The sequence below is a fragment of the Rhea americana genome, unplaced genomic scaffold (assembly GCF_003343005.1).
Source record: "Rhea americana isolate MKP2758 unplaced genomic scaffold, rheAme1 scaffold_195, whole genome shotgun sequence".
Lineage (NCBI taxonomy): Eukaryota > Metazoa > Chordata > Aves > Rheiformes > Rheidae > Rhea > Rhea americana.
Genome location: NW_028186094.1, coordinates 1,303,418 through 1,328,939, shown reverse-complemented (window position 1 = coordinate 1,328,939; position 25,522 = coordinate 1,303,418). Strand labels below are relative to the sequence as shown.

The 25,522-nt window shown below is 40.7% G+C and overlaps 1 protein-coding gene across 6 annotated transcripts in view; it reads left to right on the top strand.

The window, feature by feature from the left end:
• Window positions 1–25,522, top strand: part of EYA3 (EYA transcriptional coactivator and phosphatase 3) — a 66,934-nt gene that overhangs the window by 11,964 nt on the left and 29,448 nt on the right. For 3 of the 6 annotated variants that reach the window (XM_085302990.1, XM_085302989.1, XM_085302986.1), the window contains exons 2-6: window positions 9,095–9,190; window positions 15,383–15,426; window positions 17,650–17,729; window positions 23,436–23,502; window positions 24,329–24,471. In XM_085302990.1, coding sequence (XP_085159116.1) covers window positions 9,158–9,190; window positions 15,383–15,426; window positions 17,650–17,729; window positions 23,436–23,502; window positions 24,329–24,471 — 367 coding nt within the window. In that variant the 5' untranslated portion in view covers window positions 9,095–9,157. Of the gene's footprint in view, window positions 1–4,024; window positions 4,100–5,980; window positions 6,000–9,094; window positions 9,191–15,382; window positions 15,427–17,649; window positions 17,730–22,841; window positions 22,958–23,435; window positions 23,503–24,328; window positions 24,472–25,522 lie in introns of those variants that run through there. The other 3 variants (XM_085302987.1, XM_085302991.1, XM_085302988.1) reach the window with 3 other exon arrangements.

Below are 25,522 nucleotides of genomic sequence, written 5' to 3'. Positions count from 1 at the left end.
AAGGCTGGATTAGAGTCAACAGTGTAGTGCCATCAAGATTGGTTTTATTCAACATCTTCACCAGTGATCCTGTGAAATGAATGAACAGCCAAATCTCCAAGCTTGAAGATACTACWAAGTTCTTCTGAGTCATAAAAAGCCACCCCAAGGACAACGAACTCTAGAAGGATCTCACAGGATCTGTAGATAAACTTAGGAGGGAGATCTTTGGGATGTGGACAGTTCATTGAAATGATTAATTCAGCCAAAAAAAAAATCCAAACCAAAAAGCCAACCAAATGCTGGCTGTCATTAGAAAGGGTGTTGAAAAGAACAGACAGACATCATTTTGCTGCTCTGTAAAACTGGCGACACTCGCATCCTATACACTAGGTGCAGTTCTGCTCTCTGCATCTCAAGAGGGACAAGAGAAAGACAACTGCAATGATCTTAGGAGATGGAGCAACTGCCTTATGAAGAGAAGCTACAAGGGCTGAGACTTAGTCTGGGATACTAATTTGGAGCTGAGGTGTAATCAAGGTTTGCAAAATGGGAAGGAAAGTGGATGTGCTGAAAATAGAGCTGCTCGCCAAATCCTATTGTACTGGAACTGAAAGTGCTTGAAAGCTATTTGGAGATTGGGTTAAAACAGATGAGAAGTTCTTCACATAGAATGTCGTGAGCTGCTGGAACTGGCTTTCCCGGGAAGCTATGGGAGCAGCTGATAGCAGCATGTTTGGAGAGGGATTGGACAAGTCCGTGGGCAACAGATCCATGAATGGACGCCAGAGCCTGAGGCAGGGACGTTGCCTCTGCTGTCTCATCCCTGATGGTTGTGGTTGCTCAGGACGTACGTGAGGAGTGGATCGCTTCGAGCGGCCAGGCTCATGTACTCCCTGCAGGTAGCGTCTGCTCTTGCTGCTTTTGGAGACCAAGCCCTGGGCTGGATGGCCTGTCCGTCTGACCCTGGAGGGTATTTCTGAGCCCCCACCTGCCTCTACCAGCAGGCTGGATGCTGTGTTAAGCAAGTGGTTTAAGAACTGCACTTAATGAGATGCAATGGCTGTTACTGAGTGCCTGAACATTGAATACCAACATTTAAACTCTTTTTTCCTGGTTTAAAAAAAATCTAAAATATCTAATTCTTTATCCTTTTCTTCTTTCTTTCTTTTTTTTGAGCAGGTTACTCTAGCAACTGTTGTTGCTAAGACACAAATAGCTACAGATGTCCTTGGAACTGATTGCACAGTGATAAATGCCCTGACTGCCTCTAATGCAAAATAACAAGAGAAATAACTAAATTTGCCATGGTTACAACCTTTTTGATGCAATTGTGGTGTAAGTTGAGTACTGAAACAGTTTCTCTCTAATAGAAGTACTGACATTAATTTCCTGGTGACTTGTGGTGGTAGCTAAATGATTTCTCAGTGTGTGTTCACAAATGTCATATTGAAAATAAAATTTTGAACTGCATAATGTAAATAATTCCTTTTTTTTTGTGGTTAACATGATGCAGGATTTTTCTCTTGATGATAGAGCTAGATTAAAATTTTTGTCTTTTGTGGGTAGGTGATCAGATAATACTAATGTATTTTAATATGTAGGAAGTGGCACTTAAAAATTAAAGGCAGTATACTCTGTTGTTTGAAAATTTGTTTTAAAAGGCTCTAAAGATAAACAAAATTTTCTCTCCAAAGCTGCAGCTCTAGAGTTTTGCGATCCATTTACTTTTTTCAGAAATTCAGAACGTGTATGCAAGCCATGAGATGTGGTATTTTCTGATTTGTGTTTTTAGAGAAAAATCTGTTACGCCACAATGCAGGTTTAATTCTCATGGAAAGAGGAGGAAGTTGACTTTTCTACTGTTGTTTTACTTCTATAAATTCCTATGCTTTGTTTGGAAAGTAAAAGATTAATAGCCCTTTTATGATCTTGCGCTACATGAGCCGCGTATGTGCTGGATCTATTTAGAAGAAACAGTCAAGTTGTTTCTGGGCTTGGTGGGAGTTGTTTTGCTCTAAGATGAAGCTGTTACTTCCATGTTTTCCTGTTGTGAAAACAGCTTCCCCCCCCCATTAAAAATTTCCCCACTGTGTTTCAAAATCAAACTGAACAGAGTTGCAAAAGGAGTGGGAAATCAAGCTATGTGCCTGCCGTCAGTGCACAAGCCGCAGACAGGCCTAATGGTGACAGTGCTGCAAAGAATTAGAAATAACATGAAAACGCTAATTAATAAAATCCATATTACTTAAGCTAAAGATATATTTGCATGCCACATTTAATTGTAGTAATTTCTTGCTTTATAAAGTACCATGCGCTTTTATTTCTCATTTTAAGATTCAGAAGTTTTATTCAAACTAAAGACCTTCAATCCTGCAGGGTTGTTTCGGTGTGCTTGTCACAGCTGCTCGTACCTTCAAAAATAGGGAGAATAATCTGCCTCCCCCCCTGCTAAAACTGTTACGGTGTTTGTATTCTGATTCTTCCCAGGTTAAGAAAAGGTAAAGGGAGAACCTGGCTTGAGAGCGGTAAACAATCCAGCAGATGTTGCGGCAAAAAATTTAATCCGGTATTCTTCACGATATTCCAGAAGTGTATACGCGTTAYGTGCATGCAGCTGTGCATGGCTGTGTGTGGAGAGTGGCGGGGGGGAGAAGAAGAATTGCAGAGGATAAATCTTTGCTGTGAGATCTGCTGGACTGTTGAAGATGCAGAATCAACAGGCTGATGTGTAGCACAACTTTCATTTATTGGATGTGTTTAGGGATTTTTATAATGATTGCTACTTGCTGTTGAAGAAGGAAGAAAAAAAGGAAAATATTAGGGAACTGTACTTACAAAGGGGATGCATTGAACAAAACAAAATTTGAGATATTTTATGATGGGCTAAAACGATGAATTTTACTTAGATGCAATCTTTAAAAATTGCTGTGGAAGGCAAGAGCCTTGACTGAGGAGCTGATTACTGGTAGTGTTAGAAACAGTATGGTTTTGGGACATCACATTTTGAAGTTTAAAAAATTGGATCCTTTTGCCCTCTTGCTTTGTTTGTATTTTCAAACACTGAAGTAGTGCATGTAACTCTCGTACATCTAAAAGAAATGAATGGCTAACGTGACGATGTTCGGATGCTGAGTGCGTGGCTTCAATATGATACTCATAAATTAACTTCTGAACCTTGTGAGAAGTAGGTTGCCAGTTGTATTACTTGCAGGTTTAGCTGTGAAAGCAAATTATTTGTATCAAGAATTTCATTCCTTAGTGGAGTAGGAAAGCTAAATGGACCCCTGCTCTTCCGCTCTGCGCTGCCTGTATGCTGCTGGAGTTGCATGAGCGTGCTGGAAACTGCAATTCTCTTTTCCTTTTAGGTATTTTTAAAGTTTTTGGAGCTTTTATTCAGATTTAGCAGATAAACATTTTACCCGCTTGTTTGCACTGTTATGATGGCATGAGCTTCTAAAGTGCTTTTACTGTTTGTTTTTGCCTAAAGGGAGGAAAAATTGAAGCTTAGTACTCGGAATTGCTCAACTCCTGACAGCTGTGCAAAGGGGTCATTTTATTATACAGACCAAATTAGGGACCAGGCTGCTGCTGTCATTGCCTGTAATCTTTAATCAGGCTGTTTAAAAACAAATCAGAGACTCTCCAAAAGTTCAGATGAATGCCTGTTCTTGCCAGATCCTCATAAGAAACCCTGTAACAGCAGAGAGAGGATTGGATTTGCTTTCTTGGTGCAATGTCAAACCCAAATTGAAACAATTTCCGTGGCTTGACTGATAAACTAGTAGCACGCCTCGGCACGGAGATGCTGGGATATGGGAAGAATGGAATTGTAAAGAAATTTGTCCCTGGAACAAAAAAGGTGATATATCCATATGGCTGCTCGCAGGTCGATGTGGAGGGTCACAGCTCACTGCCTGCAGGGGAGAGAACTGTTAGCATATTTTGCCTGAGGATTCAGGTTAGTGAGTAATTGCAAATATAAAGCAGAAAATCCTAAGGGTTGTTTTTTTGCTTGCTTGTTTGTTTTTCCCTATATTTACAGGATCCTGCTTCTAGGTTGCACAGAACCATGACAGGTGAATAAGTGCTGGAGCAAACTTAGGAAAGTCCTCTTTGGGTATGTGTTTGAGAGAAGTGGTCCTGTGGTTGATACGCCCTGGCTCAATTTAACCATTTAATCACACGCTTTTAACTTTGAGGGAAGGAATTTTTATTTTGCCTAAATAATTTGCCAAGATTTTTATCAGGATTTTGTGCCATGATGTTGACAAATCAATATATATTTTCAGCAGGTAGTGTGTGCAAAAGAAGAAAAGACATAAAGGAAAAATAACAATACCGAAGATTGAAGACATAATGGAGTCAAAAGACTTTTATTTATTTATTTTATTTATTATATAAACTCAGACATGTTGGTTGTTGCAAATTGTTAGACTATCAACCATTCTTTCCAAATCTGGTGGGATATTTTCCCCTTATTTTCAGAATTTGCAACAGAAGCTCGAGAAGGGTGATTAGACAACTTTTTAAGCAACTCCTTTTAAACAACTGCAGCTTTACTTTGTACCTTTTAGGGTACCCAAGGAGGCATTTCTGCTACATACTGTGGCTGTTGTGATGTTCTGATCACTGCACGATGAGCATGGCTTTGAATCGTTGCTAGCGGTTTAAAATACGGAAATCTCTAAAGCTTGAGTCACAGACCTCCAGAGTAAAAATCACCTGGTAGCTGTGCAGTGGCTAATGTTGGTATTTCTCTCTTCTCCCTCTTCGCTTTTTCAATTTATTTCTTTGCATGCTTTTAATTCGACTTGATAAAGGGAAGAGGGGAGAGGATTTGCCACATCCTGCTGCACCAGGTTCTGCTCTTCTCTAGAAGCTCTGGTTGCTTGTGCACATTTGTGTGTGCACGGTGTAGCAGAACGGGACAGATTACTGTGACGTGCCCTGCTGGAAAATAAAAAGAGCTTGGGCTCTTTTACTTGCTTCATATGTTGCTGTTGATGATAGACTGCTGGCCATTGAGGAAATAAGGAATTGAAATAGCTGTATAGGTCAGATTTTTGTGCATACTCTAACAAAACATTTTAACTTTTTGTTTAAGAGCTTTAATTTCCTTAAGATCACTTGAGGTTGTTTTAAAGGGAGCAGTGGTTATTTTAAAATAATATAAGACTGTATGCAAAAAACAACTTTTTTTTTTCCCTAATCAGTATAATTACTGCTTGTTGTTTTTATCACAGTATCTTTGATTTCAATTATTTGCAGCTTGAGAGCGGAACTGTTCATCAGCTGAAATTTTATATCCAAAGCCAAAGCACATGGACTCAAACAGAATAAAAGTAAAGAGCAGTCTATCCAGATATAATGGCAGGTAGCTTTAGGGAAACATATCCATAATGTGCAGCAATTTTACATTGCTGGTGTTTTGAGCAAGTTGTAATTAAACTAGAATGGCTATTCAAAACAAGTCTAGATTAAATTAAGAGTAATGATGTTGTTTTGTTCAGATTTCTTGATATTACAAAATAAATCATTTAGTAGATGAAGAAAATTGCTGATTTAATAAAATCACTTCCTAAGGACAACTACACAGGAAAGGAATGAAAATCATAAAGGGACAAAGATGCACGGTATTTTTCCATTTATTTGGAGTTTAAAGTTCTAATTGCTTTGAAGCATTTTTTTTTCCTTGCAGCAACTCGTTTGATGGCTTATTTCACACTTAATTTTGTTTTGCACAATTTTTTTCCCCCATTCATAAGCCAGGTGGCCCATGAAAGTTATTCTGATCATCAGAATCTTCTTTTCAGAGCTTTTCTTCACCAAAAAAAAGGGAGGGGGGAGAAAAAGATGCAGACAGAAAAAATGACAAACCAACCCAAAACCCCAGCCACCCCCTAGGGCCCTTAACCCTTGAATTCTGCTCTTTTAAGGTTAGCAGCCTTTAGGATGCTGCAGCCCTGCATGGGAAGAGGGTGCAGGAGTGGAGGCAGCTACGATTCTCCCATGCGCAGGTAAACAGGGCAGGGATATGGACTACGTATGGAGCCGAGGATATCTCGGATCTGACTTTATATCTCTTATGACACGCTTGCTTGTGGCCTTACGATGTTCTGTAATAGAAGTGCTAAGGATAAGCTTATCTAAAGCTCAGTTGCCTTGATTTGTACCCAGGTTAAAAATCTAATTTGGGGAATTGAGATGCAGCCCAGAAGCTCATTGTTGTTCCTTTTTTTTTTTTTTTTTTTTCTTTTTTTTTAATGAACTGTGTTTGAAGAGAGCTGTTTGTTAAGGGAGCTGATGTACCAAGGTAGCTCAAGCTCAGCAGCTGCAGGGTGCTGGACTTGTGGTTGGCGCTTACCTTTCCTTGAAGGCAAGGCGGTGGCTTAGGACACCTGGCAGCGCTCCTGCGGCTGTCCTGCCCTGGCAGCGGGAGGTCTGCTCAAGCACACGTGTGTTGTGGCTGGCGGCCCAGCGCCGGGGTGGGGCGGATTAGGCATGCTGGAGAGGTGCTGTTAGGGAAACGAGCCCGGGCAGACCAGCTGCGCCCTGAATCCTCCTCACCTGAGCTTCTGTGCCAAAGCTGGCTGCCGCTTCCCTCAGCCCTTCCCCTACGGCCGGTGAGCTGTGGCTGAACTAGGGCCCCTAGCTGCTGGGGCTTAGCTAGGTTCGACAGGTCTTTGCTGAGCTAGCGTGAGCTCCCCTGTCCCAGCTGTGCAAGGAAACAGGGCTGGAGATGTTCCTGTCCTTCCCCATGGGAGCTCGTGGTGGCAAGCGGCTTTTGTCCCTGAATGCTAGCAAAATCCTGTAGTTGCTCTGCAGAGAAATTTCGTTCGTGGTGTGGATTGAAAGGCAGGCAAGCCGCGTGTATGTCTTTTTTTTTTTTTTTTTTGCCAAAGTAGAAAATTAATAAGAAAGTAAATTAAACAGATTGCATAAGCCTAGTGTTGCAGGGGCTGTCACTGAAGCAGGAGATCCTGCTCTCCTCTTTTCTTGCTCCTACCTGTTCTCCAATCTTGTGACTCCCTTAAGCATGGGGTCTTGTGATAGTGAAGCTAGTGGCAGTCGGAGTAACTTAGCAAAAACGCTGCGTTTTTTTTGGTGGCTTCCCTCCCACCTCTGAACAAGATCAAGTCCCACATCCAGACTACTGCCATGCCACAAGCTTTGGAAGGGATGTCAAGGGAGCAAGAGCGGCTGGAGGCCCATCGGGGGCAGGAAGTCCTCCAGCAGCAGTAGCAGCAGTTTGTTAGCTTCGGTCATTCGTGGGGTAGAAGGTAGCACTGTATCTTTGCAAGAAGTCTTCTGCTGGACCTGCCCTCTCTGCAGATACAGAGTTATTCTCGGAGTTTCGAAATAGAGGAGCAAAGGACAAGACTCACTGGGGTCAAATGTAGACCCTTCTTTGGGTCCTCCCATCCCTCACCTTTKAATTACACGGTTTCTCTTCAGACTTGATTTTGATTAAAGTAAGATCTTGATTAAAGTAAAAAGGAAATAAGCTTTTATGTATAAAATTGTGATTGAAACTGAGAGGAAAAAGTGGAATGCTGGCAAGCACTTGCTGCGTATCCTTTGCGTACAATGTCCGTAAGGTCATTTCAAATGAAACCTAGTTACTTAAGCAACATACTGTAAATTCTTTTGATGTACAGTTAAAGCACTAAYGGGAAGGAAGCTTTGATTACAGGAGGCAACCTTGGAAAATACTCAAACCCTAAAGAAAATTTCACCCTGGTGCATATAATCACTCTTTACAGTACCTCTGTTTTTCCTCTGATAAAGGAAAAACAAATCCATCATGTTTTCATGGATAACAGGAAATCATTCTAGCCTCTGATGCCTTCCTGTGTTTGGAGTATGGCATTTTGCAGCAGCTTGTTTGTAGCAGTTTTGGGAGCAAGCTAGCTAGAGAGACCGAGAGTGTAAGTAGGTCTGGCAGAGGGCAAGGGTGGGAAGTTGTTTTCAGGACACTGTAAAGTCATAGTGGTTACCTGGCCTTGCCACTTTTCCCAGCGGGAAGGTGTTTGAACWTTCCAGATGGGCTGTAGAGAAAACAGCAGCAGAATAAATGACCTGCCTCATTTCCATAGAGCTTCACAGCAAAATGTCCATGGCCAYGGAAGCAGGAGAAGGTCCTGGCTCCATAGAGAAGGTCTATGGRTTGTTGCTGTATTTACTTTCTTCCAAACCGTTGTGTTCCCCCCACCCCAAGCATTTCTTTTGATTGATGTAAACCATGTACAATTATGCTTTGGGCGCAGGGAAGCRTGTGCGTGCATGAAGAGATGGTTCTGTTAGGATAGGAGAGGAAATACCTACTTACTTCTGGTGGGATTGAGATGGAGCATGTCTGAAAGGGCTGGATTTCATTTTTAATACTCTGGCCCTGAAAGGAGAGGGTAAGACAAGAGCAGTCGAACAAATAGGACCTATTTTTAATCGGTTTTGGTCAGACAGAGGTGGCAGTCCCAGAGGACTTCTGCAAAATTTCCTTCTCATGGTTTTGCTGAGGGCTCTTTAATATAGCCTGTAAGATCTCTATGCTAAATGCTTTTGAGTTAGTTGCTTTTTTTTATTATTTTAAAAGCAAACGTTCATTAATTTTTTCTTTCTGAAAGGTGCAATTGAAAGAACAAAGTAGCTTTGTGGATTTGGCAATAAACATTACTGCTCGTGAATACRTTTAGGTGTACAGTCTTGTCCTGATTTCTTTTTTGTTTGTTATATAAATGATCTAAATTAAAACAGGTTAGACTGAATCACTCTGTTTACTGACCTAGTAGACCTGACTGGATCGTTTAAAGTGTCTTTAAAATCATAGTGCACGTTTGATTGATACATTAGCTTCTGTAGCTTGTATGATACAAGTAAATGATGTAGAAATCTACCACGTGCGTAAAAAAGTCTGTTTATATCTTGAAGCTTAAAGCTAAATCCCTTGTTTATGAAATCTTTCCATATATGAATTTTGCCTCTTACTTGGGAGAGGGCAATGTGAGTTTAGAAAGCTTGTGGGTGGAATACGTAACAATTAATGTCCCCTGATAGCCTAAATGATAAGCCTCCCAAAAAGTACATAAAGCTATGAACACCTTTTTTTTGACAGGCTTTGAAGACTGCCGAGGAACACACGCATTTGAATCATTTAAGCGTTAAAATAGTAATACCCATGGAAGAGCCACAAGACTTACCCGAACAGCCAGTAAGTACATTTGAAAATATTGAMAACAAACATATAAAACAAATCAGTGATCTCACAAATTCTACTCTAGTTATTTTCATTAATAATGCAAAATAAGCCTTATTATATTTATCTAGAGGCAAAAAATTGTTCTTAGTGAAATGTATTGTACATTTGATTTACTGTAATTGTATGGACAGTAGTAATAAAAATATGTTTAAACTCTATGTTTCTATATAAAATTATGCTTAATTATTGTTTTTCTCAGAAAACTAGTTCAACATTTTCTAGAGAAATTAAAACTCTCTAATGACAGAATCAGGCAACTGGTTATTATTACATCTTTACTACTATTTATGCTCAGAATCTTGAAAAGATTCTGTGATCTCCATCAGACCATCATCTCCACTGCTGGAACACAGTTTTAAGTTCTTTACTTTAAAAGTGTATTCATGTAGGGAAGTATGTTTTAAGTTAAAATTTGCTCTCCAGGAATCTTAAATATTTGAAATACAATGTGTATTACAGGTTAATAAGCTAATAATTAATTGTAAGTATAAAACATCATGTCACATAAGTTTGGGGAAGAATAATTATTAATACATTATGATACAAAGTTAAAACATATATAATAGGATAGTATTTAAGCAAAATGGCTCAAAAATTAAGTTCGTATTAACATTATATTCCAAATTAAACCTGAGGCAGACATAACGAATTGCCAAGTTACTGTAAGAATGAAGCTTATTTTCATATTGGAGACACTGTCAAATGCACATGAAAGCAGTGGCATGCTGCGCGAGATGCGGTAGTGTCCACATTGGAAAGATTTTTGAGGCTGTTTTAATGTGACAGTATTGTATTCTTCAGTTAACTAATTAGACACTACTTCACTTAAGCGTTTTTATGACTCAGGAGCAAAGCCAACTGCAATGAAAAGATAAATCTAAAATTACTGAAAGAAAACTTGCATGGTGTGTAAAGCAATATTATGTCTTGTGCTTATAGACTCACATGCATCTCTGAGACTAATCAGCAAAAACGTAGAATTTGAACTGCAGATATTTGTGGGATTTAAAGGAAGTATCTGTTATTGCATCATCATAAAAAAAAAATCATTCTTGTCATTCTCTCCTGCAAAACTGTCCAAGTATATTCAAAATACCACAGCACTTAACAGTCATCTCAGAATCACTTGACATCTCAGATTCTGAAGAGCAATTAGTAAGAAAAATCTTTGGTGGAAAATTAAATAATGTGCTTATACAGGATGTTTTCACCAAGAGAAAATGAGTTGTGCCCTATCTCGTATCCTGAAAAATAAAGGTTTTATAAAAGCAGTTTTCATTATATGATGATGCAATAACAGATACTTCCTTTAAATCCCACAAATATCTGCAGTTCAAATTCTACGTTTTTGCTGATTAGTCTCAGAGATGCATGTGAGTCTATAAGCACAAGACATAATATTGCTTTACACACCATGCAAGTTTTCTTTCAGTAATTTTAGATTTATCTTTTCATTGTTTTTTTTTTTTTTTTTGCTATGAGGGCATTCTTGAAACAAGTTAATTTTATTAATAAAAAGAGAACTTAAATCATCTGTGCAGAATCACTTCTGCTTAGTAGTTCTGCATTGTACAAACTTGTTTTTCTCCCTGAAATGATTTTGCTTGATCATGGCAACAGGATTAGTGTATTACTTTGAAAAAATGACATTTATAGCAAACTGTTGATAATTGAACCCAGGAGGGAATCTGTTAAAGAAGCCTTCAGGCTTCAAGCTAAATGTATTTTACTTTGAAAAGGGRAAAAAAAATCCAGGCCACTTTCTTGATCACTTTGTTGATGTGATCCAAATTTATGTTGTAACCCAGAACCTTAAACAGGCATATCTTTTTGTCCTCATTTTTTGACTGTTTCTTCTCTTTTCAGGTATGAATTAGAATGGAAAAATTTGCATGTACAGGATGGTGTTAGAAAATAGAAACAGATRAGATGTGGAAAGGTAGAAAGCAAAGGGAAATTTGAGGAAAAAAATGAGGGAAAGTGAYGCAGTGACCTTTGTCATAGCAAAAAAAAAATGTATTATTGTTGAGGATTAGTTTTAAAAATAATCCTTTATAGTATTCTCTCACTTGTTAAATACCTTATGAACACACATAATTGATTTATAATATTCATTTAATCCCAAATGCCAGAAAATGACAAAAAAATTTTTTTTTTAATCAGGGATAATAAACTTGCATTACAAAGTTGCGACTCAATATATCTTGAAATAAATTTCRTTACCAGTTGTCGATGCTTGTTTTATTTACAAAATTTTTGTTTTGGGCAAAACTGGCAACTTGTTATGGGCATCCACTGGRTTGCTCTCTGGAGTGGGTTCTTATATTGGACAGCAACCGCAAGCCAGAGGCGGCGGTGGGAAGAGCACCAGTTTGGAAAGGGCTCAGGAAAGATGTAGTACTGCCRAAACAGTAGGGGATGATGGCCATGGGTTTGGGCTGAAGTTTTTAATGGATTTGGCAAAAGACGGCAGTAAAATTCTCCATTCCTAACATGTACACGATCCTCTGTTCACAACAACATTGCCACAATCTCAAATTGGTTTGTCAGTGTTTGCTCCTACAAGTTATCATGTTTGTTGTTTGGGTAAGTGTGTGTGTGTTTTGTTTTGTTTTGTTTTTTCCCTATTTTTGCTCTAACTGGAGAATTAAGGCTTTTCAAAGAAAAGTTTGTCTCTGCTCTCCTTCTGATTCTTTAAGTACGACTGCATTTCAAAATTGTTAGGCTAGACCTGGGGCAGAGACAGGAGTTTTCCAGCATGAAGAATGATTTGGGCAGAGGCATTTTTAGTTACAGCAATTTGTGATTGGGGGCAAGGATCAAATAGAAGGTGCCACTTTTAAAAAAATCAAAATAAACCCCAAACTGATAACAAAATGAAAAGATTGAGTGGAGATGTACGTTACTAAAAACACTATTCACTGTAGCACAGCAGAAGAGGTTAGTGAAATAATGTCTGACATTAAGGCTAAAATTTGGATCATTGAGATGGACCACGTCTTTAATTTCTTGTCTTTCCTTTTCTTTCTTTTTTAAAAGGCAGTAAATTCACATCTCTTGTGCAAAAAGAGTCTTCAAACTGTAGTCCTGACACCTGAGAGCCTTGACAGGGGATCTAAACTCTCCCAAGAAGGTTTTCAGAGCAGCATGTGTTGTGAGAAGGTGTTTGAAAGGGTTTTCTAATKCTTATGCAGGAGGGGATGGATAGGGGACCCGTATAAGGTTTGTGGTACAGTGCTTGCTTGGGAACATAGTGCTTCATGACAGAACTCTCTTCCTGAACCCGTAACATCTCCAGGTATTGATTCCATCTTTAAGTTATTGTTAGTAAGCTGTTCCTGTGTTAAATGTGTATTATGAAGTGTCAGGAGAGAGGGTTAATGCTTTCAAAGTCCAAGAAAGATTTAAAAAATGTTCCTTTACCCAACTTAAAATTTGTAGCAAAATTAGTACTGGGTGGGATATAGTTTTTGCATCCCACCAAAATTCAAGATTTCATAAATGTTATCACTTAGCATAGAGACATAGTGGAGTTTTTTTAATGAAGAGGTGCAGAGATAGGGAGACCAATGCCAGACTGAGGCAAGGACATCACAAATGGCAATTCACTATCCCTGTTTTGCTGGACTCATTCCATGGATTAYAGCTGGCAGTCCCAGAGCCATGCTCTTGACTGTTTTAAAGGGTTTGTAAAACTCCCCAGATATTTACTCGTACATTTATGAAATTAGCCCTTGAGTTAATGTAAAACTCTTTTAAAATTGGGTAGTGCACTGTGTCCATTTTCCTGGCAGAGGGTGGAAGACTTCCTGTTAGAGAAGTGGAAGAAKGCAAAAAGTCTTACGGTGTAGCTACTCAAGACAGAAGTGCAAGACCTAGATCCAAAGTAGTCAAAGCAATGATTCGAGTTAAAGTCCTGACTATAAAGAAGTATTTTAGGGACAGCTATGCTTTGCTTCTGATTTTCRTTCTAGACCTGATGAAAATTTCAATAAAACTGTTGTCTCCTTGGGCACCCTTGCTCTTTTTTTTTTTTTTTTTAATGAGCTGATTTCTCTTCCTGTCTTCATTATTAAAACACTGTCCAGCTGAAGAGACCAAAGGTTAGGAAATACCTGACTCAGAATAGCAATGTTCCACTGGTTCCTGTGCTGTTTGTGGAAACTAAAATTCAGTCTGCAAACTCTTAAGTTAMTTTTGATTCTGTCACCTCAAAGTAGCTTAGGTTTGAAGCTGTTTGGTACTTTTTTTTTCCTGGTATGTGAGTCACACTTCCTTATGTGTAATTTAAGGAGATGGTAGGAACTACATGGGGGATGCAGGGGATCTGAGGACTTGAAAATAATGCTATCTTCCCTTTAAGAGCTCCATGGATGATTGACAGCCTTAGCTATTCGGTGCAATATTAGAGGCTGAGATATCTACTAAATGATTTGGAAAGTGATGAATGAGAGAAGATTTGAAGGTTGTATGTTACCTAAGCCATTGTATCGCTGTGGTCCTRTGTCATCGTCTTTTCCTTTTTTGTATGCTTTGGTATAGTCTAATGAGCTATGTAGTGTTGTGCTGTGCAAAAAGCTGCTGGTAAGACTAAAAAAGGAAAAAAAAATGAGGACTGAGTCCTAGAATCTTGATCCCTGTATTGAGAGAGGGAAGGTTGTCTTTTCGGCTTTCTCCTTTCTGTGCTTACTCCTTGCTTACTCCTTTCCCTTTGCTGCTGCCTCAAGCCTCTGTCGTTTTCTCAACCTCTGCCTCCTTTTTCCCCCTTTCTAGCAGGAATTCACATGCATTTTATTAACTTACATTAAAAAAACTTTGAGGACATTTTCTGACCTCATGCTCAAATAACGTATTCTGTTTTTTTTTTTCTTTCTTTCCTGAGACTATCCTCCAAGAAACAAACTTTAATAACATGTTGTAGGTCCTTTTGAGATTCTGCCAAGAGATTTCAGATTTCACAGCAGCCTTTCTCTGACCACTGTACCCAAATCAGTGGGTTGCAGTTCTCTAAGTGTTTTGGTGAGTGATTCCACCTGAATGTGAGGGGAAATTTCTTCACTGTGAGAGTGACAGAGCACTGGAACAGGTTGCTCAGAGAGGTTGTGGAGTCTCCTTCTCTGGAGATGCTCTAACATGCTGTAGGTGATGCTGATTGAGCAGTAGGTTTGGACTAGATGATCTCCAGAGGTCCCTTCCAACCTTACTGATTCTATGATTAAATGATTCTATGATTCCCCAGCACATTTCCCTGGTTTGCCTAGAGCCTGCTCGTGTAACAGGTATGCTAAACATTGCTGTCTTAAATGCCCTACAGGTACTGGGATAAATGGTGAGACTGGTACAGAAGGTGCAGAAGCAGCATAGTTGGCATCTAAATGTGCTACAGAAATTTGGAAACTTTCTGCTCAAAGTGGGATGGGAAGGTGGAAAAAACAGTATYGCAGGAATATATTGCTCAAAAGACAAGGGTCTCAAACGGGTGCAGCAACTAACCTTTCCCTCCTGCCTAGGATTTCAAACTCCTATTTGTAGCCTGGAAGCAAGAAACTGAATTTGTGTTCAAGCCAGTGCTTTGTGTCATAATACTCTGTGCAACTGGACCAGCTGGCGAACCATAAAGACAGAATAAATACTATGTTAGTTTTATTCAGGAATTAAACCCGAGCTTGTAATTTATTGTTGATGTGAACAGACAAAAATATTCAAGTTCCTATCTTTAGAATATTTAAATAGAGAGGGATTGAAAGAGCCAAATTTAGAGCAGTTATGCTTGTTCTGTGCAGAATAGGATTTTCTTAAAATTCATGGCTCTTTTATTCGTTTTCCATAGAATAGTCCTTATCAAATTTCTGGTGCTGTATATCTCAGCATCTGTTACCTATTTAAAAACCATGGCAGTTTTGCTAACACATTCAGCTTTAGCAGCTTCTTTTCTAATTAAAAAAGGCTTGTTTTGAGCTGAAGAACCTATGGCTACACTGTTTAACTCTGGAGTCCAATGCAAAGCTTGCTGTATTTAAACGCTAATGCGAACTCTATAGTAACCAGTGATGATCTGCTAATGGAAGTCTGACATTTGTGTGCAYAGATTATATCAAGGACAGTTGTCTTCAGTTGTGTCTCTGAACGTATTTGTCTTTGCAGGTGAAAAAAGCCAAGATGCAAGAATCCAGAGAACAAAGCTTAAGGTGTGTAATTCTGAATTTGATTTTAGTGTGGAACAGYTATTAGTGTCCTCTTTTCATTGTAAAGTTTCATTTTTAGAAGCTTGCATATCACTGTATTTTTCACAGAAATAGGGCAAACTTTGGTATAATTTGGAGATGAAATTCCAAATAAAAAACTTTAATTGGTCCTTTTGATATTAAGCTTTTATAAAAGTGGCTACAGAGAATTTTAATTGCATCATCAATAATCAAGTTTTCCACATAATCTGATGAGCAAGCTCTGTCATGTATAATATGTATTTATTCCAGTGAGACTTGGAATATTCTAATAGCACGAGTATCTGAGCTGTGATTCTCAACAAAATGCTGTGAATAACTGTTTTGAGATATTAAAAGTTCTAAAATTGATAGCATCTTTTATTTAAAATTGGTAGATTGATGTACAGTTTTTGCTTATTAGAGGCTTTCTAATATATGTCATGTTTAAGAATTAATCACTAATTGATTTTTCACTAATTGGGGAAATGCTTTAGATTTATGGGCTATAAAGGAGCTGAGAGCACCACAGGTARGTGTGATCGTGTAGAAGTGAACGGTGTAGCTCCCCCTTCGGTGTGTTGCCCTGCTTCAGTGCAATTGGAGCTTTCCTATAGATTCAGGAGCCTTGTGATTCAGCCTATGGAGGTAAAAACATCCTTGTATGGTGTTTAAGAATAGAATGGGGGGAGATAAAATTGTATTTCTAATTTAATTGTAGCTCTRTTCAGATATTGTTGCTGTATTTTGATGAAACTTTATGTATGGTTTTAAGTTTGACCTTTGAAATATTTTAAGTGATTTTTTTTAGATCCGTTTCTCTATAGTAGTACGATATTCAGCCAAGGTCACTCTGGCTGTAGTTGTTTCAGCTGAATTGTGGAAGTGAGAGAAGGAACAGCTATAGCCAGTGAAGGTGTTCTCTCTTGGGAACATTAAGCATCCAGTAGCCTAAAAGGGCCTTAAAACCACTGTCCTGAGCACGTACTCTGCTTTTAAGGCTAGTCCGCAGAAGATTATCAGTGGTTTAAGGCAGTCACAGTGAAAGTGAGCATTTTTCTTTCAGRCAGTGAGAACTGCTGAGTTGTAAATGATTGCAAATGAGAACATGTCCCAAGAGCACAGGGTGTGTTGAGGCGTAGCAGAGAGAAAGTGAAAAGAAACATGGGCTGATATAGTATGATCAGGAACGTTATTTTATCTATGAGGTCTTCCACAGGAAGTAATCGCAACGAGCACCTGTACAGAGCTTGAGCTGTTTGCAAGCAGCATGCAATTTATCAGCCACAAATTGTGCTATGTAATGAGAGGATTTTTTTTATTTTTCTCAAAAATAATGGTAGACAGATACCTTGGTCTTCGTATTTTTGTGCAAAACTCAGAATTTCTTATGGAAGTTTTTTCAGCTGCTAGCATTGAAAGCTAGTTGGGAGGCTGTCTCACTGCTGGATTTGTCCCTGAAGGCCAGTGTTTGGACMTCATTGAACTGGGTGTCAGTTTTGGACTTAATTGTTCACAGGTTAACTGACTATTTTTGAATTTGTAGAATACTATTTCAGTTACATGACAATGTTTGCTTTGATCGTATGTATAATATTAAGGATATTTTCTTAATGAATTTGCTTTTTCCTTTTATGATTGCCTTGTTGGCTTTAATTTTATTATTGAGAGTCAAGTGACACAGCTTTTCCTGTTCACACGGGGAGGTTGTTGACACCATCAGAATAAAGTGTAGATGCCGAGGTCCCAGTTTTACAAGGTGAAAGAGCCAGTGCAATAGCTTATTCTTGCTGAGAGGGGGAGTTGCCTCCTCATAGCCCATCCTTTCCACTGTATGTGCTGCTGGCTGGAGATCCCTCTGTAAGCTGATTCTGTTCCTTAATGCAGCAAAAATAACTGCACAGTTTCTGTGCTAAATTAGCAAGTTAAACTCTGGTAGTGGAAAAACCTGAGGGAGGTCTGGGCTGGTGCAGGGGACCGGGAGGCAGCACTTGGGCAGGGGAAAGGAAGTTCCTGCTTTCCTCTGCAGACAGCGGTGACAAGTTGAGTCACAGCCCGCTGGGCAGAGCTAGTGGAATATAAAAAGGTACAAAGCTAGTTTTGGTTAATGGTCAGTATTCTTCTGTTAGGAGGGCCAAAACCAGATGTGCAAAGATGTTAATGGAAAGGTTTATAATGCTAACGATTAGCCTTTGCTTGTCTTACCAGTCATGTGAGCAACGCAGAGGTCAGTGATCAGAAACCTGAATCTTCAAGCCTTGGTCCAAACCTTCCCATGTCAAGTGAGAGTAAGTATCCTCCTGAACTTTACAGATCCTGCTCTCTTTTCTGTTTTTTTTTTCTACTGGTTTTGTTACTTTGCATCGTCAAGCACAAACTTTGTCTCCTCCTTATAGTCCTTAGTCTGTCCTAGCCATCAGCTTTAAGATGAAGATCTGCTGTGATGCATTAATGCCCGGAGTTAGGTAGGCTAATAGTAGGCAAATACCTTTTTCTATCATCTACCTTGTTTGTATGACTGGCCCCCAACTTGCTGCTGTGTTTTATCTGCCTTTTATTTTATTCTTTTACGGGAAGAGGTTGAACTGATCAGTAATAATGCATAATGTAGGAGAATTCTATTTTCACAAATCATTATCTCTACACAAAAGACCTTTTGTAATAATGTACCAACGCTTAATGTCAGACACAGAGCTATATCAAATGTCTGCAGAAATTTGTTATAAAATAAAAGGGGAAATTATATTTAAAAGGAAGAATAGTAGGGAAGAGGATATAATTAGCTAAAGTGAAGATTAAGAAAAAAAGTTGCAGAAATAGGTTTACAACTTAACATAGCAATATTATTCTTTAATAAACATATAYGCCTTCACATATAAACTTTCTTTGATAAACATATACATTAAATATACAATGAATATTAAGTAATAGAAAACGTATGTTTGTGAAGTCCTCAGGAGAAATGTCAGAATAACAGATGCTCAGTGTAAGYCTGTAAGTCCAAGTATTCCCAGTCTGCATTGCCTGTTACATCCTTACGTTTCATGCTGTGAGTTAACACACGGCACCAGAGGGAGGTGGTTCATTGAGCTTTCAGGGGGTTCAGCGTGTGGCTGATGGTTTGTATTTCTGAACTAACACTCAGATGATGTTACAAAGAGGTTAGCAATAATAGGACTGTTCTGACTAGTGAAAGCCAGGCTGGTGGAGCACATGTTGCTGGTAGCTGGAGCAGATACTGAGGCAAACTATGCTGCCATTCATGTCCAGGCTTCTTCAAGGTGTTTAGTTGACTCACTCCAGCAGGGAGATAGGAGAATGCAATCTATTGTAGGGTTTCTAATTGAGAAGCCAGGCCCGTGGAGTGAGGCAAAGAGAAAGTAAACTGTTAGCCTGGATCCACTGCCAGGCAGGATCTGAATCTGTCCGCTGAGTGTACTACCAGTGTGTAGAGACAGCCAAGGTGGCTGTCCAAGTCTGGTGGTTGCGCTTGTAGATCTCAACTGATAAATCCATGCATTATGCAGACTTTCAGTCACAAACGCCATTTAGCTCAGAGACCACTGCCCCATACTACACTCTGGGAGTGACGTGTACCAAAGGGGCTTCTCATTGCCAGTTGCTGTGCTGGGGTCCTGCGCATCCTAACTTTCCTAGTTTCGGTAAACAGCTGAGTATTTATCAGGTCAGGTCTTCTGAATCCATTATTTATTTATTTATTTCTATCGTAGAATCAGTAAGGTTGGAAGGGACCTCTGGAGATCATCTAGTCCAACCTYCCTGCTCAGCAGTGTCACCTACTGCATGTTAGACAGGSGTCCATCCAGGCGGGCCTTGAAGATCTCCAGAGAAGGAGACTCCACAACCTCTCTGGGCAATCTGTCCAAGTGCTCTGTCACTTTCACAGTGAAGAAATTCCCCCTCACGTTCAGGCGGAACTTCCTGTGGTTCAGTTTGTGCCCTTTGCCTCTTGTCCTATCACGTGGGACAACTGGAAAGATTTTGCCCYGATCCCCTTGACACCCTCCCTTCAGGTACTTATACACATTGATAAGATTCCCCCCTCTTAGTCTTTTCTCCTCCAGGCTAAAGAGGCCCAGCTCTCACAGCCATTCCTCATAGGGCAGATGCTTCAGCCCTCTGATCATCCTCGTAGCCCTGCGCTGGACTCTCTCCAGTAGCTCCATGTCTCTCTTGTTCTGGGGAGCCCAGAACTGGATGCAGTASTCGAGATGAGGCCTCCCCAGGGCTGAGGAGAGGGGCAGGATCATCTCCCTAGACCTGCTCACAACAGTCTTCCTAATGCACCCSAGGASACCATTGGCCTTCCTGGCCACAAGGGCACATTGCTGGCTCATGGTCAGCTTGTCATCCACCAGCACTCCCAGGTCCTTCTCTGCAGAGCTGCTCTCCAGAAGGTCAGCCCCCAGCTTGTACTGCTGCCCAGGGTTATTTTTGCCTAGGTGCAGGACTCTGCAGTTGCCCTTGTTGAACCTCAGGAGGTTCCTCTCTGCCCAGCTCTCCAGCCTGTCCAGGTCTCTCTGAACGGCAGCAYAGCCCTCAGGTGCATCAGCCACTCCTCCAGCTTGGTATYATCAGCAAACTTGCTGAGGAGGCACTCTGTCCCCTCATCCAGGTGATTGATGAAAAAGTTGAACAGGATGGGACCCAGTACTGAGCCCTGGGGGATGCCACTAGCCACAGGCCTCCAACTGAACTCCATGCCACTGATGACAASCCTCTGAGCTCTGCCATTCAGCCAGTTCTCAATCCACCTCACTGTCCACTCCTCTAACTGGCACTTCCTGAGCTTCTCTAGGAGGATGTTACGGGAGACAGTGTCAAAAGCCTTGCTGAAGTCAAGGTACACAATGTCCACTGCTCTTCCCTCATCTATTCAGCCAGTCATTCCATCGTAGAAGGCTATCAGATTGGTTAAGCAGGATTTCCCCTTCGTGAATCCATGGTGACTACTCCTGATCAGGTGATCTTTTCCTCCATATGTCTGGAGATGACATCCAGAATGAGCTGTTCMATCACCTCTCCAGGGACGGAGGTGAGGCTGACTGGCCTGTAGTTGCCTGAGTCCTCCTTCTTGTCCATTTTGGAAGTGACACTGGCTTTCTTCCAGTCCTCAGGCACCTCTCCAGTTCTCCAGGACCTTTCAAAGATGATGGAAGTGGCCTGGCAATAACATCCACCAGCTCCCTCAGTACCCGTGGGTGCATCCCATCCGGGCCCAKGGATTTGTGAATGTCTAGCCTGCCAGAAGATCTCTAATCCTATCCTCCTCAACCAAGGGAAAGTCTTCCTTTCTCTAGACTTTCAGCCTGCCCTCTAGGGTCTGGGATTCTTGAGGGCTGCCCTTAGCAGTGAAGACTGAAGCAAAGAAGGCATTCAGTAATTCTGCCTTCTCTGTATCCTTTGTCACCAGGGCCCCTGCCCCATTCAGTAGTGGGCCCACATTTTCCCCAGTCCTCCTCCTGCTACTGATGTATTTGAAGAAGCCCTTCCTGTTGTCCTTAACATCCCTTGCCAGACTCGATTCCAACTGGGCCTTAACCTTCCTCACAGCATCTCTACATACTCTGGCTGCATTCCTATAATTCTCCCAAGTAGCCTGTCCCCYCTTCCACAKTYTRWGTAYTTTCTTCTTCTGTCTGAATTTGGCCAAGAGCTCCTTGCTAATCCATGCCGGTCTCCTGCTCAGTTTGCTGGACATGTTTTTCCTTGGGATGCACCGCTCTTGAGCTTGGAGGAAGTGATGCTTGAATAGTAGCCAGCTCTCCTGGACCCCCCTTCCTTCTAGGATCTTAACCTGTGAGATTCTTCCAAGTAGGTCTCTGAAGAGCTCAAAGTCTGCTCTTCTGAAGGTTGCAATCCTGCTTATTGCCTTAGTTCCTTCCTGCAGGATCCTGAATTACACCATCTCATGGTCACTCCAGCCAAGGCTGCCCCCAACCTTCACATCTCCAACCAGGCCCTGTCTGTTGGTTAGGACAAGGTCCAGCAGGACACCCTTCCTCATAGGCTCCTCCACCATTTGTGACAAGAAGTTGTCATCAATGCACTGCAGGAGCCTCCTGGACTGTTTRTGCCTTGCTGTGTWGTCCYTCCAGCARAWGTYARGGTGGTTGAAGYCYCCCATGAGAACCAGGGCCTGTGATYRTGAGSCTCCTTCCAGCTGTCTATAGAAGGCCTCATCGACTTTCTCTTCCTAGTCAGGTGGCCTGTAGTAGACACCCACAACAGTGTCCCCCATGTTAGCYTGTCCTTTGATCTTCCCCCATAAGCTCTCGACTGCCTCCTCCTCCACTCCTAGGCAAACTCGATGCATTCCAATTGCTCTCTCACATAAAGAGCAACTCTACCACCTCGCCTTCCTGGCCTGTCTTTCCTAAAAAGCACAAAGCCATCCATGACAGTCTTCGAGTCATGTGAGCTATCCCACCATGTCTCTGTAATTGCAATGAGATCATGGCCCAGCGACCGCACACAGATCTCCAGCTCCTCCTGTTTRTTCCCCATGCTGCGTGCATTGGTGTACAGGCATTTCAGAGAGGTCATGCCTGCAGGTTTCCCAGGAAGGGTGTAGGGGTCCCCCATAGCCATATCCCACACGCACATCCCCAGCTGCATGCACCTGTTGGAGGTCCCCCCCAACCCGAGTTGCGTTTTATTGACTACCCTCTCTCTCTGACTCTCCCCTTCCCCCTTCCTACCTAGTTTAAAGCGCTCTTTACCAGGCTGGCCAACCTGTTGGCCATTATTTAAATGAATCCTAGGTTAAGATATGTCAACTCTTCACACAGTAGTTCAACCCCTCCCCTCCCCTCTGCCCACAACCCAGAATGCTGTAATTAGGATCTGTATCATGTGGGGTATAGAAGAACCATAGACAATGTTAAGTGAGGTGAGTTTGCACATTTCTTTCTTGATTTTTGCAGCTTTAGTGACTTTCTCTTAACAGTTTTAGAGTGTAATTACCATGGATTTATTTAAATAGAAAAATGAAAGCATCCCATTATATGCAACTGTCAGATTTCTTCAGAGGTCACCCATGTTCAAACTCTGAGCATTGCGCATTACAGTTCAGCCTTTCATCACTGATGTGTAGGATTTAAAGTCTACTGAGCTGGGAGCAGGAGAACAACAGAGGCAGGGACCTGTGTAGATAACTGGTTAGGGAAGGCTGGAGTGTTGTTTAGAGCCAGCGCGACTCGGGCTAAGATGTAACGGGTTGTTCCTGGAAGGCCTTGAGGCTAGGAGTATGAGACTGGGGCCTGACTGCCTTCCCTCACCCCAGCAAAATGAATAAAACTCCTTTCCTGTTGCCGTCCTTGAAGGAAGGAGAGATCGCGGGAGCCATGCTCTGGGTACAAAGTATGTAGAAAAGGCATGTTCTCTGCTGTTACTTTTCCTTTAGCAGGAGTCAAGCTGATAATCTGTTTGTATGAGAAAATGAGTCTTGAGGACGTAGTGTATTCAGAAAGAATGTTCACCTATGCTGAGCCAGGTTTGTTCTGTGTCCAGGCTGGGGAAAAAGAAGTGGAAACCCTAGTAAAACATGCATCCTGGCCTGGACTCTGCTCCATGGTACAGAAATGAAATGTTGTGTTTGGATGCACATGAAGACTTTTAGCATATTCAAGGTCTTGGGCAGAGCGAAGATCAGGGCTGTAGAAGGACAGTTGCAGAAGCTGATGGTTCCAACTTCTAAAGAGAAAGCTCACTCTTACAAAATGAGAAATAGTATAAACTGAAGCATTTACCTGCCAAATTAGAAAGAAAAGCATTTTTGTGCCATTTTAACAATGTGTTTTCTGAGAATTTACTTTAAATCAGATATCTAAGGCACCTAAAAAAAAAAAAAAAACTTTGTAAATAGTGTCTTGCTTAAAATGAGTTCTGTATGCTGATATTCAATTGTCATTATTTGTTGTTTTTTGAAATGTATTCTGATGTATATTTATACGAACTACTTTTTTTTTCAGTTATGACATGCACTGATTATATTCCAAGGTCATCAAATGATTATACCTCACAGATGTATTCTGCAAAGTAAGTTGAACAATTGTTACTAAATTCTATAAGTCATTTTTCTGAAGGAGTCTTTTTGCATGTTCGTATATTTCTGTAGTGCTGTAAATCACACTTTAATATCTGCTAGGCAACAGTAATTCCATCCTGTAGATAATGTCACACATTAAAGCTATCAGAAGTGACTGTTGGCTTCAGTGGGAGTTATATTTTGATCACAAGGAGCCATGAAGCCCTAGGTATGATTAACAGCACAACACATGTTGTAGAATATTTCCTGTAATATTTGGAGAACAAACAAAGTGGACATAAATGAATATAAGGGGAATATAGGATCCTCTAGTCTTCATCATGTTTGGAGATCTTAATAGTTCTTCCCATCGCTCGGTATAGTAGGCCTTAGTCCCCTGTGTTTGCTTCTGTATAATATCTCCATTTGTTCCAGCAATTTTGACATTTAAACTATATAATTGTATTAGCTTGAGGATTTGGTGACACAAGACATGATGAGTCAGTCAAACTAACTGCTCATGCCTGTTGAAACAGGGAGTTCTTACTCCCCCTTTTTCCCTGCCTTCACAGTCCTGAAATAAATAGTAGTACTCTGTCCTCATGGAGGAAGAGTCCTAAGCACCTGCTGTTTTCTCCTGGTTTAACTGGRAGAAACAGTCAGCACATGTAAACATCAAGAGCCTGTCAGATTGTGAAACGCAAGTGGGTAAGAGCATAAGTCAGTTCAAATCATTCCATCTTTCTCAAGCAACCTTTTTGTGTGTCTTCGGGCTTGGAGGACGAAAACTACATAATGTGAATAGTTCTTTATTTTGTTTGTTCCTTTTTTCATAAGGCCATATGCACATATCCTTTCTGTACCTGTGTCGGAAACGATGAGCCCTTATCCTGGTCAGACTCAGTACCAAGCACTACAGCAGTCTCAGCCCTATGCCATCTACCCTCAAACGACCCAAACCTACGGACTACCTCCTTTCGGTAAGAAGGGATTTTTCAAAGGCTTCTTAGTGCCTGCAGTTACTGTCTTGGTATCATTAAAAAGCAAATGTTAAACGAGCTTCTCAGATGTGTCGCAAAAAAGAGCTTACAGGTCAGCATGTGTTTGACTTAAATTGTAGATAGTTTGAAAAAAGGCAATGGTGTGTTTAAGTGGCAGTAGCTTTGGTTTAGAGCATGTCATCTCTGCATGAGGCTTCATGTTATAAAACGTTATTTTTGTTTGTTTGTTTGTTTTTTTACAAAGCTGTTCTGTTGGCCAGTAAATCAAGTGGATCTCTGTGAAGCCTGACAGATGTTTCTTAGCTTGGAATCATAATTTCTTCAGTTCAATTAGGATCTTCATTTCAGTTGGGATCATAATTTTCTTCAGTTGTTGTGTAGCTGCGTTTGTGCTGTTTGCCTGTAAGGTAAATCACACACAGCCCCATACTGCAGCATCTCTGCTGAGGATATTTTCCCTTTCCTTTTTGCTGGGCAGGAGTAAGACTTCATCATCTCATGTTTTACCAAATGTAGATCTCAGTGCTAAAATCTTTCCAAGGCTAACTCAGTAAAAAGTTTGCTTAAGGTGTTCTAATAAATGAGTCTTCTGTTAGATGTTCTGTTTTTTGCAAATGATTTGAGTGCTGTCTTAATTTAGCATCTAAAGTTAAATGTCAAGGTTTGAACTATTTTCCCTGTGTGTCCTTTATAGTGGATGAAAAGAAAGATGCACCTTCAGGGATATTGATCTGTTCTAGTAGAAGATAGTTGCCATTTTTCTCCAAAGGGAGTTGAGGATGAGTAACGCAGATAGAAACACCACAGCTAGTAAAGGGTGCTGTTTGGTGTTTCCTTGTACTTTCTTTATTGAAGTTTCAGGTGCTGGAAAAAAAATCGTGATTCACTATCCTTTCATGTATGAGATTATATGACTGATTATCAAAAATTACCATTTTAACTTCTTTGTTTCTGAACTTGCCCTGCTTAGTTTAATATGTGAATATATATAAAAATGTAACCGCCTCTCCAAAATGTGGGGCGATGGAGG